Here is a 27,038-nt window from a genome sequence, read left to right as displayed (position 1 = left end):
TAAACTAAAATTATTTGGAAAAACAAACATCTTAAATTTATGAAACAAAGTTGTTTCAGCTCTTGTTTTATACTAACATTGCTTTTGGCTCCTTCTAGATTAGATTGATCCCCATAATTTCAAACATAATTTTATTACATTTGTATTGAAAGTGATAAGATTAAACAAGATTCAATTTGTCAGATTGGGCAGCAGTGATGTAGTATGTGAACAAATCGAAGTTAGTGTAATTAATCACAGTGCTTTTCTTTGTATTTCCAATAGACTACTCTTATAAGCTTTCTCTTCAGTTGTAATTTACTAGTAGCATACTAGAAATAGACTTGCATGAAATCAATGAATTTAGATGTAATTTTCTAAATTACACGCAAGATTTCAAAACAAACAAAGTGATAAAAGCACTCTAACTGCAATGTTGTTCATGCTATCCTAATGTCCCAATGTAAAATTCATTCAAATGAGTTAGTTTCAGAGGAAACATAGGACAAAGCTTCAATGTTCCTTAACTCAAAGTTTCAAAGCGTCAAGATTTTTTGTACAAACAATATTAATAAAATTAAATGGGGACAAAATGACAGTTTATGCATCAAAAGTTGGAGCATTATGTGAATTGTTTTTAGTACTTAACCTTTAATTTCCAGAAATAGAACTTGTATCTTAGAGTTCAGTTATGTTACCTTCTGGTCAAATTTGTAAATGTTAATAGAATGAATTTCTTTGGCAGAGTGGAAGAAATAGTTCCCTGGTGCATAAGCAGCTATGTTGCTTTATAAACATTCATTCTAAATCTTACAAACTGAACTGCTGACTACCTCCCCCTCCCCAATAAACTATTCTTACCATAAAATCCTTCATTCTTAGTTGCAGAAGACACATTTTCTGTGAAAATAGAAACAGATGTATCCAGCCAATTTGTGAGGTGGGGTGGGGATAATGTCTGTGGCAGGAAGTTTTGCTGCCTATATGGACAGTTCCAAAAATCACAAGTAAATATTATTACTGATCCAATGATTGCAAAAATTCACGTGATGGTTATGATTAAGTTTGACTTCAGCTAAAGCAGTAGTTCCCAGCCTAGGGTCCACAGACCCCTTGGTTAACGGTAGAGGTCCAAGGCATGAAAAAGTTAGGAACCCCAGATCTAAGGAGAATTTGATGTAATTTTGGTAAAATAAGTAGACATGCAAATTTGTCAACTTGATACTAGACTATATTCACAATTCTCAAATGCTCCACCGCAAGACAGATGATTGCTGTACTTAAAGGTTTTGGGGCAAATTTCAAAATAAATAACTAAATTCTCACAATTGTCAATTTCAAGTTGATAGACTTCATAGAGCTAATATATTTTCTCTCCCCCCCCCCCCATTTGCACCTATGACAACCTATATTTCTATTACTGGTCACCTCATTGAACTTTTTTTTTTGGTCAAGTTCTAACATAAGCGAAGTATAATGCACTTGTAGCCAGCAAAGTATCAATTGGTCTTTGCAAGTTAATGCAATTGGAGTTCATGCCCATTGAGACAGTTTAAATTACCTTGAAATTTACATGGAATTATATGACAGCATCCAAAACAGCCTAAGTGATTTGGGCAGCATGCAACCCACATCTCACCTTACATTATCTCATCTAATTCACATTCCCACCCATTCCTTTGTCACTTGTGTATTTACCAAGTTCCTGATTATTCTATGCTATTCATTGCAACTGATCCCTGTGGTAGCTATTTCAAAGTAGCAAATCTATTCCTTGGGCAATATTTTGTAGAATTTCTTTACTGCATTTGTTAAGTCATTCTAGATTAGTGTCCCAATTGCTTGGATTCCAAGTGGAAACTTGTTGAATTTCAACCACCTGAATATTTGTAAACTCTAATGACGCACTGCAAACCTTTCCTTTTCTGGAGATGTGATCCAATTTAGTTTCTCATAGGTTCTAAGACATTTATTCCTTTTGCTTTTGGAATGAGGACAATACTTGGTATACAAAAGTGGTCAAAATAAAATTGGAAAAACAGACAAATTTGAAGATAATTAATAGGCCATATCATGCAACATTTATTACTAAATGATTGAATACATTGTAGTACCATTACTACCCAATCTAGCAATACTCAAATGCAAGCTTTTGCACTTAAACTTATATGCAAGTATGACCAAAAGGAGATGAAAAAGGAGCACCCGTCCACTGCCACCAAACTCATAGTTCCCTTACCACACACTGCTTGCTCTTACCTCCTATCCAAGATCTACAAATCTCACCATGTAGGCCTATTGTCTCTGCCTGCTCCTGCCCCCCTGAACTCTGTCCTTATCCCTCGACTCCTTTTTGTCCCCCTTAGTTCAGTCCCTTCTCACCTCCTTCCGCAATGCTTCTCATGTTCCCAATCTCCTCAGTAACTTTCAATTCCCTGGCCTCATTTTCACCATGGTTGCTCAGTCCCTATGCACTTCTATCTCCCATCAATAAGGTGTCAAAGCTCTCCCCTTCTTTCCCAATAAAAGAATTGACATGTCCCCCTCCTCCATCAAGCAGAACTGGTCCTCACCCTCAACAATGTTTTCTTCGGCTCCTCCCACTTTCTCCAGACTCGAGGGATAGCCATGGGCACCTGCATGGGCCCTAGCTATGCCCGACACTTTGTTAGCTACATGAAAGAGACCGTGTTCAATATCTTCTCCAATAATGCTCCCCAGCTCTTCCTCTGTTATGTTGATGACTGCATTGGTGCTGCTTCAGGCACCTATGCTGAGTTCATCAATTTCGTCAACTGTGCCTCCAACTTCCATCATGCCCTTAAATTCACTTGGTCCATTTCTGATACCTCCCTTCTATCTCTCAATCTCTGGAGACAAACTGTCAACAACATCTTTTATCTCTGATGTATCTTATATATACTGATTGCCACTGTTATCTCTTTCCACCCTATTCTCTTTTCTCAGTTTCTTCTCCTTCACTGCAGGTTTCCAGGATGTGGCTTTCTTTTACAGGACATCAGAAATGTCTTCCTTCTTCAAAGAACGGAGTTTCCCTTCCTCAACTATTGATGCTACCTTCACCCACATCACGTCTATTTCCTGAGCATGTGTACTCACCCCATCTTCCTGCCACCTCAACTATGATAGAGTTCCTCTTGTCCTTGCCTACCACCACTCTCCATGATTCTCTTGTTCATTCATCCCTCCCCACTAACCTCCCTCCCTGCACTTATCCTTGCAAGTGGGCCAACTGCCCTATTTTCTCATTCACCTCCTCCCTCACTTCCATTCAGGGCCCTAAGCAGTCCTTCCAGGTGAGGCAAATCTGCAAATCTGCTGGGGTCATCTATTATGACCAGTGCTCCCAATGCAGTGTCCTCTATATTGGTGTGACCCATTGTAATTTGGGGGACCACTTTGTTGAGCATCCCTACTCCACCCACCAAAAACAGAACTTCCCGCCGGGCAAACATTTTACTTCAGATTCACTTTCTCATTCTGACATGTTGGTCCACGGCCTCCTCTTACACCAAGATGAGGTCATCCTCAAGGTGGAAGAGCAATACCTTATATTTTATCTTGATAGCCTCCAACCTGATGGCATGAATATCGATTTCTCCTTCCAATATATTTTTAGAAATCCCCTTTTCTTCCCTCTTCTTCTATTCTCCACACTGGCCTCTTACCTCTTTTCACATGCCCATCACCTCCTCCTGGATCCCCTCCACCTTCCTTTTCTCTTATGATCCACTCTCCTGTCAGATTCTTTCTCTAGCCCTTTATCTTTTCAATGCACCTGGTTTGCCCCATCACCTTCTAGCTAACCTCTTTCACCTCCCCCCACCTTGTTTTGCACCCATTCTGAAAAGTAGTGCTGAAGGAGATGTTTCGAACCGAGACGCTTTTCCATAGATGCTGCTTGACCTGCTGAGTTCCTCTATCATTTTGTGCATGTTGGAGTTCCAGCATTTGAAGTCAGTTCTGACATAGTCCAAAAATTAATCTCAATTAAGGCTGTACAAGCAAGCAGCTTGGTTGAATTTGTTCAGTTACTGTGGGAGTTACAGCATTTTGCAGATCCAATTATAAAATATTTCCAATATACTAACAATACAATTTAGTGACATTTCTACCCTGTGCTGACAAAGTTGTTTCTCCATTATTGACTGAAATTATAAAATTTATCTATGTATCACAAAAAAACATTCTCTTATTCATACACTTGTTCTCAGGCTGTGGAGGAGTCCAAATAGCAGGTTTAAAATTTGGAAAACGTTATGCACTGCAATTTGGACATTAATCACAATATAATGAGAAAACAAGTTGACAGTATTTCCAATGTCTGTTGTTATCTGATTGCAGTCAAAATAGAGTAGATCAAATTCATTTTATTGAAACAAAAATTGCTTGAAGTTTCCCAAAACTTGTGCCAAACCTCATTTTTCCATGAAAAATACAGCTATCGGAAAGACATAGAAAAACAAGCCACTTCTTAATAGATAGTAGGTAGAATTAATAAACCAAATTTGGAAGGGCATTTGAGACTTCCAACTACATTTCACAATTTGCATGCTTTAAGATTAAGTAAATGAGGCAATAAAGTACCCATTTGCTAACATTACCAATAAAATTTAAGTATAGATAAAAAATTATTAGATCATCAAGTTAAAAGCATTCTGTCAATTCAAATAGTAAGACCTCTACAATTATTCAGCATGCTGCATTGAAGTGGCCTTTCACAACACTATTCATTACTGAGGGGAGATTACCCCTGGAGATGTAATACATTGGATCAACTTATACAACAATGCAGTTTTTAGAAGTAAAAAAAATTTACCTCAATTGATAAAAGTGAGCATTAAGAATTGCTGTTTAATTATTTGTGAAGATTACAAATCCATTTCCAGCCTTTATGGGAAATTCCCCATATCGACATGAGTGATGATTGCAGACGATGTTACACAAAGGGATAATACTAAGGGATGTTTCAGTTATCTGGGACTAGTACTTAGCTAACAAATTACCATAAAACACCTTTAGTTTATATCATGCAAACACAAGGAAATCTGCAGATGCTGGAAAGTCAAGCAACACACACAAAATGCTGGTGGAACGCAGCAGGCCAGACAGCATCCATAGGAAGAAGCACAGTCGACGTTTCAGGATGCTGTCTGGCCTGCTGCATTCCACCAGCATTTTGTGTGTGTTGCTTTAGTTTATATCTTCAAGTAGAGAGCTTACTTCTATTATAGCAAACCTCTGTGAAACAAATATTTCCATGCAAAATTTCTGTTAAAAATTATACTTCTATTTGGATATTCACTCAAATTATTATGTTAGAGCAATACTGAATTAAGAAGGCATGGTTGCATACAGATGGTTAGGAAACCCTGCAATAACAGATGAAACATTCCAAGCAAGGCAAAAAATATACAGAATTATCTACCAGTTTTCATTATAGTTATTGGTGATACACAAGAGAACTTTTTAAAAACAACTCAGAAGCAATTTGACATTGAATAAGCTTCAAAAATAGTTTTCTCTCCACATTGTCTTCTTATGGCTTTGAAACTTGCCCAATGAAGAGGACAGTACCTGTGTAAACAATTCAGAACGGAAAAGCAGTTAGAGCTCTACCATACCAAGTTAGAGAATCAGCAAATCTCAAATGTGTAGCTTTAGGAGCTATTCAAATTTGAACATTTTTCCATCTTGAGTTAAGATCCATTTTGTAAACATTAACCTCCGAAAGTTACTAAATGAATGGTTCTTGTGTTACTCAGTCATGACCCTCACGGACCCTTTGGTACAAAGCCCTTTTGTTCTGTCTATAGATGTACTAAACCAAAATAACCCAAACTAATAAAAATAATTGACAACAAAACCAGAGTTGGGTCAAGGCAGTTAAAGTTTAAATTATAACATCCAAATTCATCCTGTCAAAATTCCAACTGTACGTATTTTGGCCAATACATCCAGGTTTAAAAAAAAAGCTGACTTAAAATTTTAAAAATGATTTTGTCAACTTCCATACAGAGACTGGCATTTCAAATTGTTCCATACTCTATAAGGCCATATGTGCAATACAAATTGTAGACCATCAGCATCTGAATGCAGTTTGAGTACTTCATGATAATCTGGAAAGATCTATATAGATACAGCATAGATTTAGATCGTTTTCAGATATGGGTTAGTTATTCACATAAATTTTAATGTTTATATCCTCTTCACCCTTTAAATCAAAAATAGATGGTTAATTAAAATGGAAGTCCCCAGAAAGGGACAAGATAACAGCTTATATAATTGTTTACAATGGTCATTGAGAGATGATGGGACAAATTTAGGATGGCTATCAGACTGGAAGGAGGTTAGCAAAATTTCAAGAAGTTTGACGACACAAATATCTGCTAACGATAATTGAAACAAAGTATATAAAGAGAAAGAATTAAGCAATTTCTTTGCGGACCGGAATGGGTTGGGAAGCAGGCTATGACTCAGGAGGAAAGAAAAACAAATAGTCATCCCAGTCTTAGTGATGCAACATTTCATAATTTCAAATTACATTATGACTGGGTTTTGCAATCCAGATGAATTGTGCTTGAATTCAATTCCAGCCCATTCACCCACTTTTACTGATGTTGACTAAATTTTGTTTTAAAAAACTGAAGATATTCTTTATTCCACTGAATTTATGCAATGCCTTATTCTTGTCACTGGATGTCCTAGCTGGCCAATGTACTGAAGCAGTTTAAAGAAATTTGTATGGCAGAATTACAAATAGCATAAGATTTGTATGCACAGTACTTAAAATCTAATATGATCTTCATTCCATATTTAATTTGGGATAGCACGCTCTGTAAGGAATTCCAGACACCCCATTTCTATATTTATTGATTAAATGGCATTGATTGTAGTTAAAGGCCAATAAAATAAATTCCAGCTGAAAGCACGTCTCTAAAAAGTTCAGAAAGAAACCACTGACAGTGCTACATTTTCCTGGCTTGCCAGCAGTTAAGCAGTGAACAGCCAAGTTATGCTCATGTAAAATGGCATCAAAAGTTCAGGACTTCAGTGCATGCCAATTATGGAAGCACAAACATGCCAACAGATTTGTTGGCAGAAATCTACATTCTGCTACTGGATTCCCATTTGCAGGCCTGCTGCCAGTTTATATTCTGTAGAGTATCCATGAACCATTCACTTGAATGGAGTTTTGTGTGTATGCAAAGATAAACAAAATAAAAATCACATTTTTAAATGGTAATTTTGATACTCAAACATTGTACTTAAAGATTCTTTAATATCTTGCTGAATGTATACTTTTAATTGATTTTTCAATGCAGATTTCTTTAAAAGAATGACACAGCTTTAGGGTATTGCCTTGTCAGCTGCTGAAAGCTTTCTTAAGTTGTGGGGTAGGACTTTGGATCACAAAGCCTAGTGCATGAGTTTCTCCAATTGTTTCCAGGAGGCTTTCAGTCAGCAACACTTGTTATGTGAAAATGTGGCAGAATTTAGTATCCAAGCAGCAAGTATGGACGGTTAGATGCCTTGGCAAAGCATGTGCCATTATATACAGAAGGAGATCCAGAGGGAATTAATTTGAGGATAAAAGTTGGAATAGCTTACATGCAAAGTGATTCAAAGGATTCAATTAGTATTTTCATATAAAAACTTAGGGCTATTTTTTAAATTACAAAAATGCCACCCACCCAAAAAATCGACAAATTGCAAATGTTGAGTCACTTCCTTGATTAAAAGGTGATCATTAACTCCAATACTTTATAAATGTACTACATGAACACTTAAAAATAAAATGAATACTGACCAATGGAATTCACCAAGTATCGATCTGTACCAGGTTTAAACTAATGTGGTAGGGGAATTGGAACAGCAGCGATAGTGCTGAGGATGAGGTAAGTTTGGTTACAAACAAAGGCAGTGTGTAGTGAGACTGCTAGCAAGGAGAGGCTGATGATAGAGCAAAGGTACAGTCAATAGGATGAGTTGCAATGTAAAAGGCAGATAAAATTTAAAATGGTGAAAGCAGGACTGAAAGTGTTATATTTCACTACATGCTGTTTATGGAATAAGGTAGATGAACTTGCAGTACAGTTACAGATTGGCATGTATGATGTTGTGAGCATCACTGAATTGTGTCTGAAAGATTATAGATGGGAGCTTAACATCCAAGAATACACATGGCATTGAAAGGACAAGCAAGTAGGCAGAGCGTGTGGCATGCCTCGGTTGGTAAAAAAAATCAAATCAAATGATTAGAAAGAGGTGACGCAAACACGAGGAAATTTGTAGATGCTGGAATTCCAAGCAACACTCGTAAAAGTTGCTGATGAACGCAGCAGGCCAGGCAGCATCTCTAGGAAGAGGTACAGTCGAAAGAGGTGACATAGGATCAGAAGGTGTCAAATCATTGTGGAACTGAGGAACTGAAAGGGCAAAGACCCTGATTACAATGGGAGATAGTAAATCATGTTAAAAGGGCAACTTTACAATAGACATGGGGGATTTCAGTGTGCAGGTAGATTGGGAAAAATCAGGTTGGTGCTGGATCCTAAGAGGGGGAATATCTAGAATGCCTACAAGATGGCTTTTTAGAGCAGCTCATGGTTAGGCTAACTAGGGGATCAGCTATTCTGGATTGGGTGTTTGGTAAAGAACCAGAAATGATTAGTAAATGAACCCTTAGGAGACAGTGATCATAATATGGTTAATTCACCCTGCAGTTTGAGAGGGAAAAGCTAAAGTCAGGTGCATCAGTGTTGCTGTGGAGCAAATGGAATTACAGAGGCATGAGAGAGGAGCTGGCCAAAGTCGCTTGGAAAAGAACAGTGGCAGGGATAATGGCAGAACAGCAATAGCTGGAATTTCTGGGGGCAATTCGGAAGGCACAAGATAGATATATCCCAAGAGGAAGTCGTATTCTAAGGGCAGAATGATATAACCATTGCTGACAGGAGAAGTCAAAGCCAATGTAAAAGCCAAAAGAGGGGGCAAACTGCATCATAGAGCAAACATTTCTGGGAAGTTAGAGGATTTGGAAGCTTTTAAAAACCAAAAAGAAGGCAACTAAAAAAGTCAAAGAAAAAGATGGAATACAAAGCTGGCCAATAATTTTAAATAGTTTCTTTAGTTATATAAAGTGTAAAAGAGAGGCGAAAGTAGATAGCGTATCACTGGAAAATGATGCTGGAGAGGTAGTAATGGGGGAGAAGGAAATGGCAGATTAATCAAATAAGTATTTTGCATCAGTCTTCACTGTGGAAGACACTAGCAGTATTTCAGAAGTTTGAGAGTGTTGGGGGCAGAAGTGTGAGAAGTTGCCATTACTAAAGAGAAGAATTTGGGAAATTGAAAGTTCTTAAGGTAGATAAGTCACCTGGACCAGATAGACTACATCCAAGGTTCTGCAAGAGGTGGCTGAAGAGATTGTAGAGGCATTAGTTATGATCTTTCAAGAAACACTAGATTCCAGAATGGTTCTGGAAGTTTGAAAAATTGCAGATGTCACTCCACTCTTCAAGAAGGGAGAGGTAGGAGAAAGGAAATTATAGGCCAGTTAGCCTGACCTCAGTGGTTGGGAAGAGGTTAGAATCAATTGTTAAGGAAGTGGTTTCGGAGTACTTGGTGGCAGATGATAAAATAGGCAATAGCCAGGACGGTTTCCTCAAGGGAAATTCTTGCCTGACAAATATTTTAGAATTATTTGAAGAAATAACAAACAGGATAGACAAAGAAGAATTGGTGGATATTGTGTACTTGGATTTTCAAAAGGCCTTTGGCAAGGTGCCACACATGAGGCTGCTTAACAAGAGCCAATAGTATACAGTCAAGATACAATCATGCATAGAGCATAGTCTGATTGACAGGAGGCAAAGAGTGGGAATAAAAGGAGCCTTTTCTGCTTGGCCGCAGCTGAGTAGAGGTGTTTCACAGGGATCTGTGTTGGGACCAGTTCTTCCTACATTTTATGATAATTGATGACTCGTGGCAAAGTTTATGGATGGTATGAAGATAGGTGGAGAGGCAGGCATTTTTGAGGGAGTAGAAGGGCTACAGGAGGACTTAGATTAGGAGAATGGGCAAAGTAGCAGATGGAATACAGTATCAGGAAGTTATGGTCATGCAATTTGGTCATGCAGGATTTCCTAATGGTTAATTTGTAGATTGTATCTCTGGTGAGGAAGGCAAATGTTATGTTAGCATTCATTTTGGGGACTAGAATATAAAAGCAAGGATGTAATGTTGAGGCTTTATAAAGCACTCGTGAGGCCTTAGTTGGAGTATTGTAAGCAGTTTTGGGCTCCTTATCCAAGACATTAGAGCTGATATTAGAGAAGGTTCATGAAAATGATTCCAGGATTAAACAGCTTGACACAAGAAAAGCGTTTGATGTCTCTGAGCCTCTACTCACTGGAATTCTGAAGAATGAGGGTTGACCTATTTGAAACCTACGGAATATTGAAAGGTCTCTATAGAATGGATGTGGAGAGGATGTTTTCTATAGTGGGAGAGTCTAGGACCAGAGGACACAGCCTCAGAATAGGGAGGCATCCTTTTAGAAATTGAGATGAGGGGAAATTTCTTCAGTGTGAGTGTGGTGAATCTGTGGAATTTGTCACCACAGGTGGCTGTGGAGGCCAAGTCTTTGGGTATATTTAAGGCAGAGTTTGTGGACTCTTGAATAGTCAGGGCATGAAGGGATATGGATGAAGGCAGGAGATTGGGGCTGAGGGGGAAAATGGATCAGCCATCATGAAATGGCACAGCAGTCTCGATGGGCCAAATGACCTAATTCTGCTCCCATGTCTTATAGTACCAGTATAAAAAGGACAATATACCCCTTCCCACGGAAGGTGTAGGTTATCCCTGGGTCTCCAGGTGAACCTCCCCTCACCCCCCCAACAGTCCAAAGACGCACCTGGTAGGTTAACTGGTCATTGTAAAATTGTCCTGTGTTTAGATTAGGGTTAATAGGTTTGTCAGAGGTTGCTGGGGCAGCCTGGCTCAAGGACTACAAAGGACCTACACTGCACTGTGTCGCTAATTTAGGAATGTTTTTTTTAAAACAACCTGTCTCTTCAAGTCCACCTCCCTTCCCCCACCACTTATATCGAAACTGGGAACATCTGATCAAAACCAGAGTCATTGCTCTAATCAGATGAATCTTTACTTGCTGAGAACTTCCAGCATTGTTCTCATTGCAGATTTCCAACACCTGCAACATCTTTTTTATCCCCCAGTTCGATAAACTTCAGCCTGATTAAAGATGTTGCATCAACTAGAAACAGCAACTCTTTCACTGTTGGTATTGCTTCATGACATTGTTTTTAATTTCAGATACCACTTCCTGCAGAGTTTATGTAAGGGTTTCTTCTTTTATGTTACTGTTAAGGTGAATAAAATAGCTTCTTTGTACTGTTAACTGCTGAGACAGTGGTCCTCTATAGCAGTATGTTTGGATTATAATTAGTGATAGTGGGACTTGTATTCATTGGCTAACCAATTGGGATAGATGTTATTCTTTCTTGTGTATCTGAAAGCTGTTGTTTGTGCGGGATTTGAGGGAGAAGGTGCGAGGAGGATGAAGACAGAAGACGTGGCTTGAGGAGACGGTTGCCGGACCTGCTGGGCCTGGGCTTGGAGCAGGAGCCCAGGGGTTGACAACGAGCGAAGGAGGATCAGCGAAAGGGAATCCATGAGCTCCAACATTTGTGCACGGGACATGTTGATGAGATTATTGGCGCCTTTTATTTGTTTTCCTTTTCTTTTGTTTCTCTACTAACCCCATACTTAAATATCAAATCTTAATCGTTCAACCGCACATTGTGGACTGAATGTTATTTCGGGGTACTGATGTGACACAGGGGACACAACACGCAGCATCCACCCAAACAAAAGTGCTAGAGTTTGGTCGGGGAGGGGGCGTCACCCCTGTGATCATGCCACTAGATGCAACGAGTCTTACATTTACATTTGTTATTCAACTAAAGAATAAAATGTTTTAGCACATTAATCAAAATTACCTGTGGGATTGTGCCAGACTACATAGAGAAATGGTCTATTTACTGTAAATGGAGGAGTGATCCTGAATGACCTAAACATCAGAACAGCAACTGCAATGGAAGCAACATGATTAGTCGAGTCAAGGCACTTCAAAACAAGTCACCTACAATATATTGTAAAACAGATCACAGCTACAGATTACATTGTTAATTCAAAATGTTTTGTTATTACTTCCAAAAATGTAATCTTAAATCATATTCCTAAAGAAACTATTTAACTTGTATATAGCTTAGCCTTAATTACAGAGTTATATCGTACTTTTACAAATGCGAGTTCAAGGTCACATGGAATATTAAATGTTCAATTTATGATCAGAGAATGCATACAATATACAATCTGACGTTCTTACCCCCCACAGCCATCCACTAAACAAACCCCATAGAATGAATGATAGAAACATCAGAACCCCGAAACCCCTCTTCCTCCCATCACACAAGCAGCAGCAATCTTTAGCAATTCACCAACTACTGCACATTACAGACAAAAGCTGTTGGATCAAAATAAACAGTTGCTCAATATTTCTTGAAACAAAAAGGAACAAGGCTGAAAAGCCTATTTTTCTCCATGCAAAGGGCGGAGAAATAGATACCCTGGTGACCAAGAAATTTACCTCTGCATCATGGCACAAAGTCCTGTTCTTGCAGGAGCATTTCCATGGATCAACTGCATTATTACCAAGTTAAACTCTATCAACTATCAATAGCTCTGTTTTTGCAAAAAAAAAAAGTAAATAAATTGCTTGGGTATAAATTTGAGTCAGTTCAGAGCCAAGCATTAAGCATATTTTAGAATTCCAAATTCTTGTCTGCATGAAAGCAGGCGGGATGATAATCTGGTATAACATCCCAGATGTGTGCAATATCATACTGATGGCTAACAGTCACCCTTGAACTTTTACTACTGTGCCCATGTACTGTATGATAGAAAAAGTTGTCAGTTTATACATTTTTCTGCTTCTTTGTTATTTTCCATCACCATACCTTCCTCGCACTGGGGGGAGAAAAATCAACCCATGTGACACAATTGTTTGGCTCAATCTGTTCCATGCTGCCACCGATCTTTATTTTCCGGGCTTCAAATTCTTTTGACAAACCTATTGCAATGTACATCCTAGAAGTCCATATAAAATAAACTATATTTGATAGGGTTGTTGCCCAAAATTCTCAGTTAATCGTTACTTGCCCCTAACAAATTTATAACAACCTCCCTCTATTAACCAATACTTATATCAGCAAGTACTTTATTTCTAGCAGCCTGCCCATTGCCATTGACAAACCAATCAAATTTATCATAATATCCATTTTTGAAGAATGTAAACACTTGTAGTTTTCCAGTCACTACATGAAACATTTTCACCAGCCCCCTCAAATTTTTATCATTGCTTCTGCAAGATAGGCTGAATCTTAACCACACATTAGTCAAAACAACCATAATTCAACTACAACTATATGAAGTGTTTGAAAAGCACTTTAGGCCAAGTTTGAAATGCTGATCGACTTGCCTGTTGCTGCAGAGGCCTTTGTTCCATCTTCATTTACTTCAATTTTAGCCTTTTGTTGGACTTGTGAAACATATAATTGACCAGACCCTGCAAGAAATTGTTGCAATTTATATTGAAGCCAAAAAAGTTTTTGCAAAGTTATTCAGACAAGAGATGCTACTTACTACTGATTTTTCTAAAATCCGCTTTAGTGTCATCAAACATGTCAGTAATTCCAAAAGATGGAAGTAGTTTCTCCAGGCTAGTTTCTGTTTCAGCAGTGAATCTACAAATATAAAAGTCTGTTAGCACCAAATTAATTTAGCATTTAGAGCCTGCTACTTCTGTAGGATACAGAAAAGACAATTAGAAGTATTTTGTCTGTGACTAATTTATACACAGATTTTCGTAGCACTCACAGTAACTGGTTTGCCCAAAAATCAGGGGTAGCAAACCTTTGGCACTTGTGCCCAAGGAGGTATGAGCAAAAAAAAGTTGCCTGCACATGGCACGCAATGCTGCCCTTCGATTCTTTAAACCCCTCTCATTAGTTACATCACGATCACCTATACTGCCAAATGAAGCAGTGAATGAATTTTTACAATCTAAGAGCAGTGAGATACTTTCACAGGAAATGTAGTAATTTTAAAAAAATAGTTCTTAAAAGTTTTCAAAAATGCTTATTTCTGTTACTATTACTAGTAAAAAAAATTGAATAAAATTGAATACATGTAATAATCAACAGGAGTCATCCTTTTTCAAGTCTATAATTATTGTTACTAATTTATTAATTAATGATAAACTCTGCTCAAAATACACAAGAGAATTTAAGATAATCACCAATTTGGGTGCATACTCTAGAAGGATTGCCTTCCCTGCCTGAGTTCATACCTCAATACACAGGAAATTTTGAATAGATTTGAATGCTTCATGCTTACCTAGGTATAGAAAGTTCAAGTTTCTTTCCTGTCATAATTTTCTTCCAGCTATTTATAGTTTGTGTATTAATGTGAGGAGTTATTTCAGAGAGTGGGATACCAATATTCTCTGGAAGAACAATAAACATGCTAATGGTCTCGCCATGGTATGGCATCTCAAGGACATAATATCCCACATTTGCAGGTGTGTTGGTAATACCTATAAAATAAAATCCAATAATCAAAATTATCACCATATAAACACAAGAGATTCTGTAGATGCTTAAAATCCAGAGCAATATAAACAAGATGCTGGAAGAACTCAGCAGGTCAGGCAGCATCAATGAAAATAAATATATAGTCATCATTTTGGGCTGAGACCCTTCATCAGGACTGGAAATGCGGGGAAAAGAAGGCAGCATAGGTGGTGGAGAGGTAGGTGAAGGAGCACAAGCTAGAAGTTGACAGTTGAAGCTAGGGGGATGAGGGTGGAGAAGAGGAGATGAGGTAAGAAACCGTAAAGTGATAGGTGAAAAAGGTAAAGGGTGAAGAAGAAGGGATCTGATAGGAGAGGAGAGTGGATCATGACAGAAAGGGAAGGAGGAGGGCCACTAGGGGGTGGAGATAGGTAGGTGAGGAGAACAGGTAGGAGGAGAGCCAGAGTAGGGAAATGAATAAGAGGGAAGGGTAAGATGGAAGGGAAAAATGGGGAGGTGTGCTGAGAAAGGAATCACTAGAAGTTAGAGAAATTGATGCTCTACACTCCTGTTGAAAACTATCCAGACGGAATACAAGATGATGCTTCTCCCATCTGACAGTGTCCACATCGTGACAGTAGAGGAAGCCATGGACCAACACAATGGGAATGATGATTGGAATTAAAATCGTTGGCCACTGGTAAATCATACTTTTTGCAGGTATAGCGAAGGTGCTCAACAAAGTGGTCCTGCAACCTACATTGGGTCTCATCAGTGTAGAGGAGGCCACATTGGGAGGACCAGATACAGTACATGACCCGAGACAGTTTCACAGGTGAAGTGCTGCCTCATCTGGAAGGACAGTGTGTCATTTGCCATCTTTCACATTATAGAAACAAAAGACAAACCTCAGTGCCAAGTGACCTCAGTAAAATACAGCCCATGGCTTTAAGTATACCAAAGCAACGCAAAACTCAAGACAAGCTGTTCAGTACTTTTATAATAGCTGATACTGGAAATTTAATACATTACAAATTACCCCTGAACCCAGATACCTATCACTGCCCTTCTTGTCAAAGTGTAGTCAATTAGACCAATCACAGAGATGCAAATAAGATCTCTAAAATAGTAACAGTTTTATAAATATGTATGCAGAGTCCCTTTACTCAACTAGTTAAAGCACTTAATCACTAAAGGACACAGTTAAGGAAGAATCCCAGGTTTAATTGGTTACCTGTACCGATACAACAAACGTGTTCACAACATTCAACAGCAACTTGGGCATTTGCTGACATGAAAAACTATAATAATGCTAAAATTTATAATTTCACAGAATAAAATTCAATTCAAGAAAACAATGCATGCAATTCAGAATTGGAAAATTAAAATTCACGAGTATACATTTTAATTGGCCTGCTTTAGCAAGCGTGTAGTCAGTCATGTCAATTGACAAATTGCATTTTAGTGATTATTTTTTATTATACAATACATTTTAGATCAGGAATATTGCAGCATTTCAAGAATAAATCTATGCCTTATTTGTGGTACTCCAAGACTTATCAGCTAATACACTATGTAATCAGCTGGCTATACATTTCAAAAATATTAAACTTACCAAAATTGAATGCTGATCTTTGGAACATCAAAGGAACTTGATACACATTTCCATCAGCTGCATAGAAATTCCCATTCTGAGTATTTTCTGGTAGAAATCTGGACTTCCACAAACCCTTAAAAAATATGGCATTGACTACTACAAGTCTGGTCGCAGAATTAAGAATTGTTGGGGAAATCATACCTGTTATCATACCTAAGGAAACAAAGCATATTGTGATATGTACTTCAGCAGGACAGGGAGTTATATCTTTCATCATCAACGAAATCACATCACAATACCAACGACAAATATGCTTAAAATGTTTACAAAAGATACAAATCTAGCACAGATGAATGCATGCAAATTAGAAAATTAGAACAAAATACTTCCTTTATTTTAAACTGTACAATTGCTAAAACAAAATAGAAGGATACACAACTTTATCTTTCATACAAGGCAGAAGTTTTAAAAACATCATGCAACCTTTATGAGAAGTACCTATTTAAAAAAAAGCAAAGATTTTCTCAGTTCACATATTTGTGGTATATAAAATGGCATCTTATTACCTTTGATACAAAAGAAACAGATTTAGGGAAGACGCACCTTTAGTTTGATTTGAGGTCCATTCATTGATTATGGATGCAGCTACCAAAGGATCATTAAAATTTACATTTCTCAGTAAAGCTTGATAAATCTCATGAGTTTTCTGAATAAAGGATTGCTCCAGTTCAGATTCACTTGGTACAAATAGTCCATTAGCAATAGTAACTATATCCTGATTTCTGTTCTCAGTTAACAACTTCTCTACCCTTTTGAGCTTTCTGTAAGTACCTGAAAAGAGAAAAAAGAAAAGAGAAAAAGGCTGTTACCTTGAAGAAACTTCAGTTTTATACCCTCGAAATCAGGTACTATTCAAATCAGAGGTACCTGGCTACAAAATAAAAGTGAGCATTAAATATTTAGTCTAAACATCCATTAATTTTGTATTAGTTACATTTGACAAATGCCTCTATAATGCAGGGGTTCCAAACCTGAGTCCGTGGCATAAATAAAAGGCTGAGAACCCTACTATATATAGTGAATCAAATACTGCATCTGACACCAATACTACAATGCAAGCAATAAGTTGTGATAGCAGACAAAAGTTTCCAGACATGCAAATGACATCACTCAACATCAAATATGCAATGCATTTGAATAAGTATTTTGCCAACAGGTAGTACTAATTAAAATTCAGTGTTATGAATGATCCAATTTATGATGTCTGATGAAGACTGAGAAGTTGCATGAAAACAGCCATTTTTTTAAAAAGCCAAATGCTAGAAACAAAGACATTGAAAGAATATGTCCATGAGTCAAAAAGAATAGCAGCAAAATGGTTTGGAAATGAAGCCAAGCACCCCATTACTTTCTTACTGAATAACCACAGTCATATTTATTACAATTGCATTACAATATGTACACAAAATAAAACCATTTAATCAGTTGGGATGCCATTTACTTTAGGAAGAATGAAAGAACCTTCTCCAGTTTCACTAAAAGTGCAGTACCAAAAGAATATTGTTTTCCTTGTGCAAACACAAGGAAATCTGCAGATGCTGGAATTTCAAGCAACACACATAAAAGTTGCCGGTGAACTCAGCAGACCAGGCAGCATCTCTAGGAAGAGGTACAGTCAATGTTATGGGCCGAGACCCTTAGTCCTGACGAAGGGTCTCGGCCTGAAACGTCGACAGTACCTCTTCCTAGAGATGGTGCCTGGCCTGCTGCATTCACCAGCAACTTTTACGTGTGTTGCTTGTTTTCCTTGGGGATGGTTTGTAAAAACAAGTATCTGTTACTTCAGATGGCTACAAGAGCAAGACATCAATGCCAAATTCAAATGTACACCCTCTACCCCCCCCCCATTACAATTCAAATTGTAAAGTCTATTTAATATATTCAGATAGGAAGAAGGAAGTTTACTGTTGGTATAAAGCACCTTTTAGTTAAACAAACCTTGTGAGCTGTATTTCAGAGCTTTGCTTAATTGCTGTTTTGTTCTTCCATCAGCTCCCATATGTAACGTCCAAAGTAATGATGCAATTCCGTGTGGGGACAAGATGATGTTTTCTGTTGGATTAGCGCTAACAACCTGATTGAAAATCTTAATTCCTAAATCTGATCCAAGCTCCAATACTTTAGCACTTCTCTTTCGGCAGTGCACAGAGCCCATGGCCATACAGAGGAGGATAAGAATGTTTATTTTCCTCATTGCAAATCCAATTCTGGACCACAAAGGTACCTGCAAAAAGTTATCCACATAATTACACAGAAAATGGCAAAGCAATAATTTCAACTCTTCAAAAATTCCTCCAATACTTCACCTAATAACAACCTTTTATCCTATACACATCTGCTATCTTTTTTAAAATAATGGAGTATATCAAAATATATCCAACTTTTCCTCAAATATTAACACTCAAGACCTTTATTTTCCCTAAAGTATTGTTCCTTTATTCGAAACGTTATTCAGCACATCTAGAATCAAGCTGGATTCATATTGGGATAGGTGGCCTTAGACTGAAAGCACAGCCACAGTATTCTTGAGTACAATTACTTATCCCTTCGAATGCAGAGATGGGATTTTTTTAAAAAAATCCAAAATGTTAAAGTCCAGAGCTACATTAGCAACGTTATTTGTAAGACAAAGGATTAGTTAAAAAAAACCGTCATTTTCAACATTATTTTTTGCAGTTTTTCAACAATGTAATATCAAATGCACAATATGATTAATTTTCCAGTGAAAATGTCAAATAAACGTAGTGAAACACCAAGGCAAAATAAAAGTAATGACAGTGCAAAAAGCAGAAGTCTTAGCAAACAAGATAGTGGCTTAAATACAACTATGGCTCAGTGGCTATTTAGGATGAACATGTTAAACCTTAGTTGATTCAAGACTGAAGTGGAGAATATATGCCTTTAAGTATTCCATAATACAAAATGGGACATGGCAAGTGACCAAGGTGAAAAATAAGATAGTCTTAAGCTTCTGGAACATGAAACAAAAAGTGCTCCTCTTGACCTGTCATCAGTTCAAGCCAAGGTTGTACTCAAGTACAAGACAGCAGGTGAGGGAAAAGACTTCAGCAATGAAGAATTTACAGCTGGCAGAGGATGGCTCAATAACTTCAAGAACCCTTTTCAGTTGTAGAATGTGATCTTGTGTGGAGATATAGCAGCAGCATTGTGCAAAGCTGGCAAATGCTAGCCAATGGATTGTGGAAATTTATTTTGGGGAGGGGTCAGGATGATTGCTAAAGTGCATAGACACCTTTAGAATAAAATTTTGCATGGCACGTAGCTGGACAGGTGGGATGGGTGGGGGGAGTTCTTCTTGCAATGCAACAGCTTATTTTGAACGCATCAGTGTGTTTTGCAGGATATGATGACGTGTTTACATGCCAAGTTTCAGTTCAGGAGTAAATTTCGATCAGAATTATAACTGGATGATCAGTGGGATAACAAAAGAATCAAATTCATCACCCAGTTCCCAAAGTGCACAGTGCCTGCCTACTCTGACATCCTTTAGAAACATCTTAGCGTAACCTATGGATTCATATAGATATTCTAAGCATAGGATTAACACATAACAGTTGTTGAAAATGCATTTTCTACTTAAAATTAGATTGGATGAAGGCTCAGAAATGCAGACAAGTGATGAACAACTAGTGTCCAGTTACCAAGATCAAGGTATTTTTGTGAAAAAGAACAAGACTTATTTTGCTAGTATTTTCCTTCAGTCTTACTTCCTTCAGCTAAATAATTTTAAATGTCCTCCTTAATTTGAATACCTTTTCTCTGTTCATCTTCCTCCCCCCACCCCTCTCCATGAGAACAGACGCATGATCATTGTATAAGTCATGGCCTTTCACTGGACAATTGAAATAGCTTCAGATTTTATCATTGCAAAGGAAAGAGGCATCATGACTGTCACCACTTGAACATTGCTGCTCTTAACCTCAAGCCCAATTGCTTGCCCTACTAATACAGAGAGGAAAAACATATCGCCGCTTTGACGCTGTACAGGGCCAGAACTGGTGCCATTTGAGAGAGCTTATTGATTTCAATGACATCTGGTTCTGCTAATTAGAAGGAATCATTCATCAGCTTGCGTCAGTTCCCCCCCCCAAATGTTTCTGAAATGTCAAAATGTTAGAAACTCAAGTTCAACTACAGCTTTGACAAAAGCAAATGTCCCCAAGTTTTGCCTTTTGAGGGCTGAGGCCTCCATACAGCCCACAGCCTGTGCCCTTCAATGTCTAGAGGATATAAGAGGCTAGTAGTGTAGGGTCTATATGCAACCCAGGTGTGTACAAATGTGCAGGTAGTTGTATGGGACATTAAGCCCTAATAAATTTATTCTACACCTGTATGGCTTTAAGAATATCAATTCCCTCAAATTTCAGTCATTGAGTTATGCTATTTTATTGAAGTCTGCCGCAGTCATTCTTGCTCCTTTCATATTAGATAAACTCTAGCCAGTTAGCTGCTAAAGTCTGGCTGTTGCATGCACGTTTGTACATAAACTCCTCATGACCATGTGGGTTTCCTCCAGGTGCTCTGGTTTCCTCCCACAGTTCAAAGACGTACTGATTGGTAGGTTATTTGGTCATTGTAACTTGTTCCATGATTAGGTTAGGATTAAATCAGGGGATTGCTGAACAGTGTGGCTCAAGGTGCTGGAAAGGCTGTTCTGCACTGCATTTCAAAACTAAAATAAAATAAATTAGCAAAATGAAAACAAACGTGAAAGGTTTAAAAACATGGCCAGTATAAAAAGAAACTTACCCTACAAGTTGTGCATATAACAATATAACACCAAGTAAATATTTTAATAGGTAGTTCCTCCATCTGCCAATTATTCATCAAGTACTGTACATGATCTCATTTGCCTTTAAGAAACTGATATTTATATTATTCCAACTTTAAATCCAGCTCTCAATTTCTATGTTTGCCCTTTAGATGGATTATCTAAACTAGGGTTTATGTTGGGATTTATCCATACTTCAGCCCAGTTAATGTCAATATATTTTTCTGCAATGCTGCATATTAACAAAAATGATTACTCTTATTTTTCTATCTACTGTGAAAAGTTGTGTCAAGTATCATGTCACCGAATACACCAAAGTGAATGAAATGAACAAACTGTGGAGCAAGCCATACATCCCAACATCTGTCGTATTTGATTTTCATAGAATACTTCCTACCTAGTTCTATAGTTGTCAATGAGATCACAATGCAGTATTTTCTCCTTGGCTTCACCATTCCACTTAATCTTCACAAGACTCAATTCTCTTACAGCGAAAAACCTCTCCCAGCCAAAATATGATTAATGACTCCTTACCCATAACTAAGCTAGCTTGATGGAGCAGCAAGGTAGCAAATGGTTAGCATGATATTTTACACTACCAGCAACTCAGGTTCAAATCCCACCACTGCCTGTAAGGAGTTTGTACGTTCTCCCTGTGATAGCATGTTTTCCTCTGGGTGCTCCAGTTTCCTCCCTCAGTTCAAAGACGTATCAGTTGGTAGGTTAGTTGGGCAGGCACTCAGTCAGGGGATACTGGTGGTGTGGCTTGAAGGGCCCTGAGGGGACTATTCCACATGGTATCTCAATTTTAAAAAAATAAAAATCCAAAAATGCAGCCCACCAAACTGATTTCAGTTTTATAGAAAGTTACATTCTGTTGGATTAGAGGAAAATTCATATTTCAGTGTGGACAATCAATTAGAAAATTATTTCATCATTGTATTTGAGACACTTAAAATTTTATTTCTCAGCTTTGGAGCAAGTCTCAACTTACTGTGAACAGTTTCTTTCTCACACCTAGATTCTACTGCAAATTAAATATATAGAGGTATTGTTGAACTTTGAATTTGATGTGAAGATGCACTGTAGGACAAACTAATGGCTGTGAAGTGGGAGAGGGAAAAGCCCCAAATAACTGAATACAACAGTGAGCAAATGTAGTTTCCTATTAAGGAATTATTCACAATAAGCAAATACTAAAATCCACAACGATGGATTTCCCAAAGCTCAAGTTCATAATAGTCTAACTTTATTGATTGATTTTCTCCAGTTCAAGCAGATGAATTACCCCATTATATATGAGCAAGGCTGGCAAATCAGGCCCAACCCAAACTCAATTTGTTGACTCATTTATTATTTTGAACATTTTCTTCACCCTGAAAGGACAGTGTCATCATCTAAAGAGATTGTCAGCTTGTGTGGCTCCTCATCTTAAAAGGTGACATGTCACCATTTTCTAAAAGAGTGGAATATTAGCTTGAGTTTTCCGGACAGCAATAAGACGGGGTGCTCAATGAAAAATCTCCATAAAGGTTTGGAAGATTGTGATTTCCCCCCTTTCCAACACAATTTGGAAAAGTGTTTTGGAGATCTGCGGCTACTTGTCACAGGTAATGCCAAGCAAACTGGAAAATAAAAAGTTCTAAAGGTCATTTAAACATTTTACAGAAACCAAAAGACATAATCAGGTAACACACATAAAAATTGCTGGTGAACGCAGCAGGCCAGGCAGTATCTTTAGGAAGAGGTACAGTCGACGTTTCGGGCCGAGACTCTTTGTCAGGGCTGACTGAAAGAGAGAAAGTAAGAGGTTTGAAAGTGGGAGGAGGAGGGGGAGATCCAAAATGATAGGAGAAGGCAGGAGGGGGAAGGATGGAGCCAAGAGCTGGACAGTTGATTGGCATAAGGGATATGAGAGGATCATGGGATGGGACGCCTAGGGAGAAAGAAAGGGGGAGGGGGGAAGCCCAGAGGATGGGCAAGGAGTATAGTGAGAGGGACAGAGGGAGAAAAAGGACAGAGAGAAAAAAATAATAATGATAAATAAATAAATAAATAACGGATGGGGTATGAAGGGGAGGTGGGGCATTAACGGAAGTTAGAGAAATCATTGTTTATGCCATCAGGTTGGAGGCTACCCAGACAAAATATAAGATGTTGTTCCTCCAACCTGAGTGTGGCTTCATCTTGACAGTAGAAGAGGTCGTGGATAGACATATCAGAATGGGAATGGGACGTGGAATTAAAATGTGTGGCCACTGGGAGATCCTGCTTTCTCTGGCGGACAGAGCGTAGGTGCGTCAGCAAAGCGGTCTCCCAGTCTGCGTCGGGTCTCACCCATATATAGAAGGCTACATCGGGAGCACCGGACGCAGTATACCACCCCAGCCGACTCACAGGTGAAGTGTTGCCTCACCTGGAAGGACTGTCTGGGGCCCTGAATGCTGGTGAGGGAGGAAGTGTAAGGGCATGTGTAGCACTTGTTCCGCTTACAAGGATAAGTGCCGGGAGGGAGATCACCAGGTACATGCGATTGCGGAAAAACATCTTGTACAGCGTGGTTTTCTTACTTGTACCAAGTAATCTCTTACTATCTCTTCTTTCAGTTAGACCTGACGAAGGGTCTTGGCACGAAACGTCGACTGTACTTCTTCCTACAGATGCTGCCTGGCCTGCTGCGTTCCACCAGCACTTTACTGTGTGTGGTGCTTGTACCGAGTGGTTCTATTTATTTACATTACTGTCATTATTATCATTATGCGCTGCGTAGTTAGACGTAGGCGACCATGGTCCCATGATCATGATTATTTTTGGCATTTTATTCTCTACAGAAGCGGTTTGCCATTCCTTTCTGGTGGGCAGTGTCTTTACAAGATGGGTGACTGGAGCCATTATCAACACTCTTCAGACTGTCTACTTGGCGTCAGTGGTCGCATAACCAGGACTTGTGATATGCACCAGCTGCTCATACGACCATCCACCACCTGCGCCTATGGCTTCACATGACCCTGATCGGGGTGGGTGCAGGGGGGATACACCTTGACCAAGGGTGTCCTGCAAGCCAGCGGAAGGAAGGAGCGCCTTATACCTCCTTTGGTAGAGATGAATCTCCACCACAAGTAGACTTTTGTATATACACTTTCTTTTTAATGCATCAACTGCCTGATATCGGGCTTTCATATATTATTACAACCTCCCCCCCTATTATTTATGCAGACATAGATCCCGCTCCCGTGCGTGGAGTTCATGTTCTCTAATTCCTTGCTTCGTTTGCTTGGTTCTTACCGCTACTGCAAGTGGATCCGATCCGTGAGCTGTCTGAGGTTCAGCTTTCAGATGTTGTAATAAAAACAATGGCCACGCCATTGCCCATCTTTTAGATATAGCAGCAGACTTACTTTCATATTTTCAAAGTTCAAATCAAATTTACTATCAATGTACATATATTTCATCACAGTTTCGGGCATTTGTAATTTTAACGCTTCAGTACCCGCACTGTATTTCGGGTGTAATTTTTAAGGAAAATTTGCCCCCTCTGATAGAAAAACACATAAAATAGCTCCTGTTCAGGTCAACAAAATGTTTACTGTTTTCAAAAAACTGCAACCCTTCACGTCTGATAGCTGCCGGCTGGACCTGATCCAAAGAACAAACAACGAATAATAATGCCTGTCCATAGAAACAATGTTAAATTAGTCAAAAACAAACAACTTGTGTTTGCACATCAGATAAACGTCAACGCATTCCACACAAGTACAATAAAGTCGTGTATGTTACTGGATAAAAGAATTGCAACATTTGTAAATTGATACATTCGAGACCAAATGCCGTTTCAGTATCTAGATTTTGTCTAACATACTCGCTACATCTTGCAAAATTCTGATACACGCCAAAAAGACACTAATTCTCAAATTTAAACTTGGGTTACCACTGCTTTCAAGAGTTAAACTTCGCTGAGTACACGGACGAAGTAAAGGCTATACTAGGGAGATTGCACCGATCCATTGAGTTAGGAAAAAAACATACATTAACACTGAGAGAACAAGTAGATGGCAAATGCTACGCATGCTTTCTAGACTATTTAAAGCCTATGAATAGTTACACCCGCAAGCAGGAAGGAACTGAGTTTCCCATGGATTTTGCTTGCACGGAGCAAACTATATTCTAGTCAGTCAATTTCTTTCTAACCCTCCACAGATTAAGCAACCTCTAAATTGGAATTCGAAAGGAAAACTAATACAAGTAAGAATCCAATCATTAACTACCCAGCAGTCCATCCTTGTACCCCATATTTATAAGAAAATACATACTTATTATGTTATGCTAGTAACATATAATTCATTAAAACATATTAACCTACTTAATAATTGGAACCCCTCGGTAATATTCAGTCGTCAGCTACGCTGAAAGAGAAACGCTCTTACTTAAGCACAGTTACCTTTCCAACTGGCTCAATGTCCCGCCTAAACTCACTTTAATAGGTTCGCTCCCTTCCTCCTCCCTGCTGCTGGTGACTGCCAGAGGAAGGTGGTTCCAATAAAACACGGAGCTATTTGGCACTCCAAAACCCAGCGGCAAAACTATGACCGCAATCCTAATCCTTTGTTACTCCGCTCCGGATATTAATCTGCCGCCAACTAAAAGCTTCGAAAAGCTGGTCAGTGTTGGTCGGAGTGACATATCTAAGAAAATGTACAGTGCACAGTAGAAAGTAGAGAGGAAATGGCCCCGAGGAATATACACACAGCAGAGGCAATATGTTTTATACGCCCTTTGTTGTGTTGTGACACACGTAAAGAGCGTTTATGGAAAGTCACCAACACAAACAAGACTCATTTACCTCTTCCGTTAAAACATCCTACGCTTGGACCGCAAACTTAACCCGGCGTCACATCCGACCGCTGATTTCTCCAGCGCCTCTCGTTCCAGTTACGACATGGGTGGGGGGAAAAATCGGGAAATTAAATAACTACATCTTTTCAAGAACCATTCAGGGTTATTGAGTCAACGTGCTAACCGAAAAGTGGACTTCGCTGTGTTCAACTTTGGACTGTCAATCTGTAATATTATTTTAGCTGTATGTACATTAAACATTCCATCAAATCGTGTTCTACAGGTTAGATTACTAATATTACAGCTTCACAAAATACACTATGGCAGGTCACTTTGCTGATCAAATGCTGAATAAAATGGAACATGTAGACAATGGGAGATCAGAATCGGAATCTGGTTTATTATCACCCGCACGTGACGTGAAATTTGTTAACTTAGCAGCAGCAGTTGAATGCCATACATAATTTAACAGAGAGAGAATGCCATACATAATTTAACAGAGAGAGAAAAATAATAAATAAAATAAAACATAATAAATAAACAAGTAAATCTATTACGTATATTGAATAGTGCAAAAAAGCACTGCATATTTAAAAAGTGAGGTAGTGTCCAAAGCTTCAATGTCCATTTAGGAATTGGATGGCAGAGGGGAAGAAGCTGTTCCTGAATCGCTGAGTGTGTGCCTTCAGGCTTCTGTATCTCCTACCTGATGGTAACAGTGAGAAAAGGGCATGCCCTGGGTGCTGGCGGTCCTTAATAATGGACGCTGCCTTTCTGAGACACCGCTCCTTGAAGATGTCCTGGGTACCTTGTAGGCTAGTGGCCAAGATGGAGCGGACCAGATTTACAGCCTTCTGCAGCTTCTTTTGGTCCTGTGCACTAGCCCCTCCATACCAGACAGTGATGCAGCCTGTCAGAATGCTCTCCATGGTACAACTATAGAAGATGGTGTTTTTGTACATGTTTTTGACACATTACTGATTACGGATCTTAATTTGATTTTTTTTTCATTTTTTAGCTTCACAAGTTTTCCCATAGCCTTGCAATACAGAATATAAATTGTTGAGATGTGCAAGACAGACAATAAAAATAAAGG

At 38.6% G+C, this 27,038-nt stretch overlaps 1 protein-coding gene across 4 annotated transcripts; it reads right to left on the bottom strand.

The window, feature by feature from the left end:
* Positions 1-1,391: 1,391 nt before the first annotated feature.
* On the bottom strand, positions 1,392-26,105 carry serpine2 (serpin peptidase inhibitor, clade E (nexin, plasminogen activator inhibitor type 1), member 2). 4 transcript variants are annotated; one of them, XM_063045875.1, is made up of 9 exons: positions 25,950-26,105; positions 18,256-18,541; positions 16,861-17,088; positions 16,276-16,470; positions 14,485-14,683; positions 13,732-13,832; positions 13,568-13,654; positions 12,027-12,116; positions 1,392-5,577 (listed from the first exon to the last, which is right to left on the bottom strand). In XM_063045875.1, the coding sequence occupies exons 2-9, from the start codon at positions 18,509-18,511 to the stop codon at positions 5,540-5,542; spliced, it is 1,194 nt and encodes a 397-aa protein (XP_062901945.1). In that variant the 5' UTR covers positions 18,512-18,541; positions 25,950-26,105; the 3' UTR covers positions 1,392-5,539. The 4 variants fall into 4 exon arrangements, with proteins under 4 accessions (XP_062901945.1, XP_062901947.1, XP_062901946.1 ...); XM_063045877.1 differs by lacking the exon at positions 25,950-26,105 and adding an exon at positions 25,583-25,724; XM_063045876.1 differs by lacking the exon at positions 25,950-26,105 and adding an exon at positions 25,548-25,690.
* Between the last annotated feature and the right edge of the window lie 933 nt (positions 26,106-27,038).

Source organism: Mobula hypostoma, chromosome 4 (genome assembly GCF_963921235.1).
Source record: "Mobula hypostoma chromosome 4, sMobHyp1.1, whole genome shotgun sequence".
NCBI lineage: Eukaryota > Metazoa > Chordata > Chondrichthyes > Myliobatiformes > Myliobatidae > Mobula > Mobula hypostoma.
This window is presented reverse-complemented; position numbering and strand designations above follow the sequence as displayed.

Bases quoted from the DNA above. Each gene is read 5' to 3' on its own strand.
- serpine2 (XM_063045875.1), bottom strand. From the start codon at position 18,511: ATGAGGAAAATAAACATTCTTATCCTCCTCTGTATGGCCATGGGCTCT. The intron at 12,117-13,567 runs GCAAGTCGATCA...CTTCCATTGCAG, and splicing joins AAAGGCCTCTGCAGCAACAG to TTGCTGTTCTGATGTTTAGG. The intron at 5,578-12,026 runs GTAATTTTGATT...TTGTTTACACAG, and splicing joins AGTCTGGCACAATCCCACAG to GTACTGTCCTCTTCATTGGG.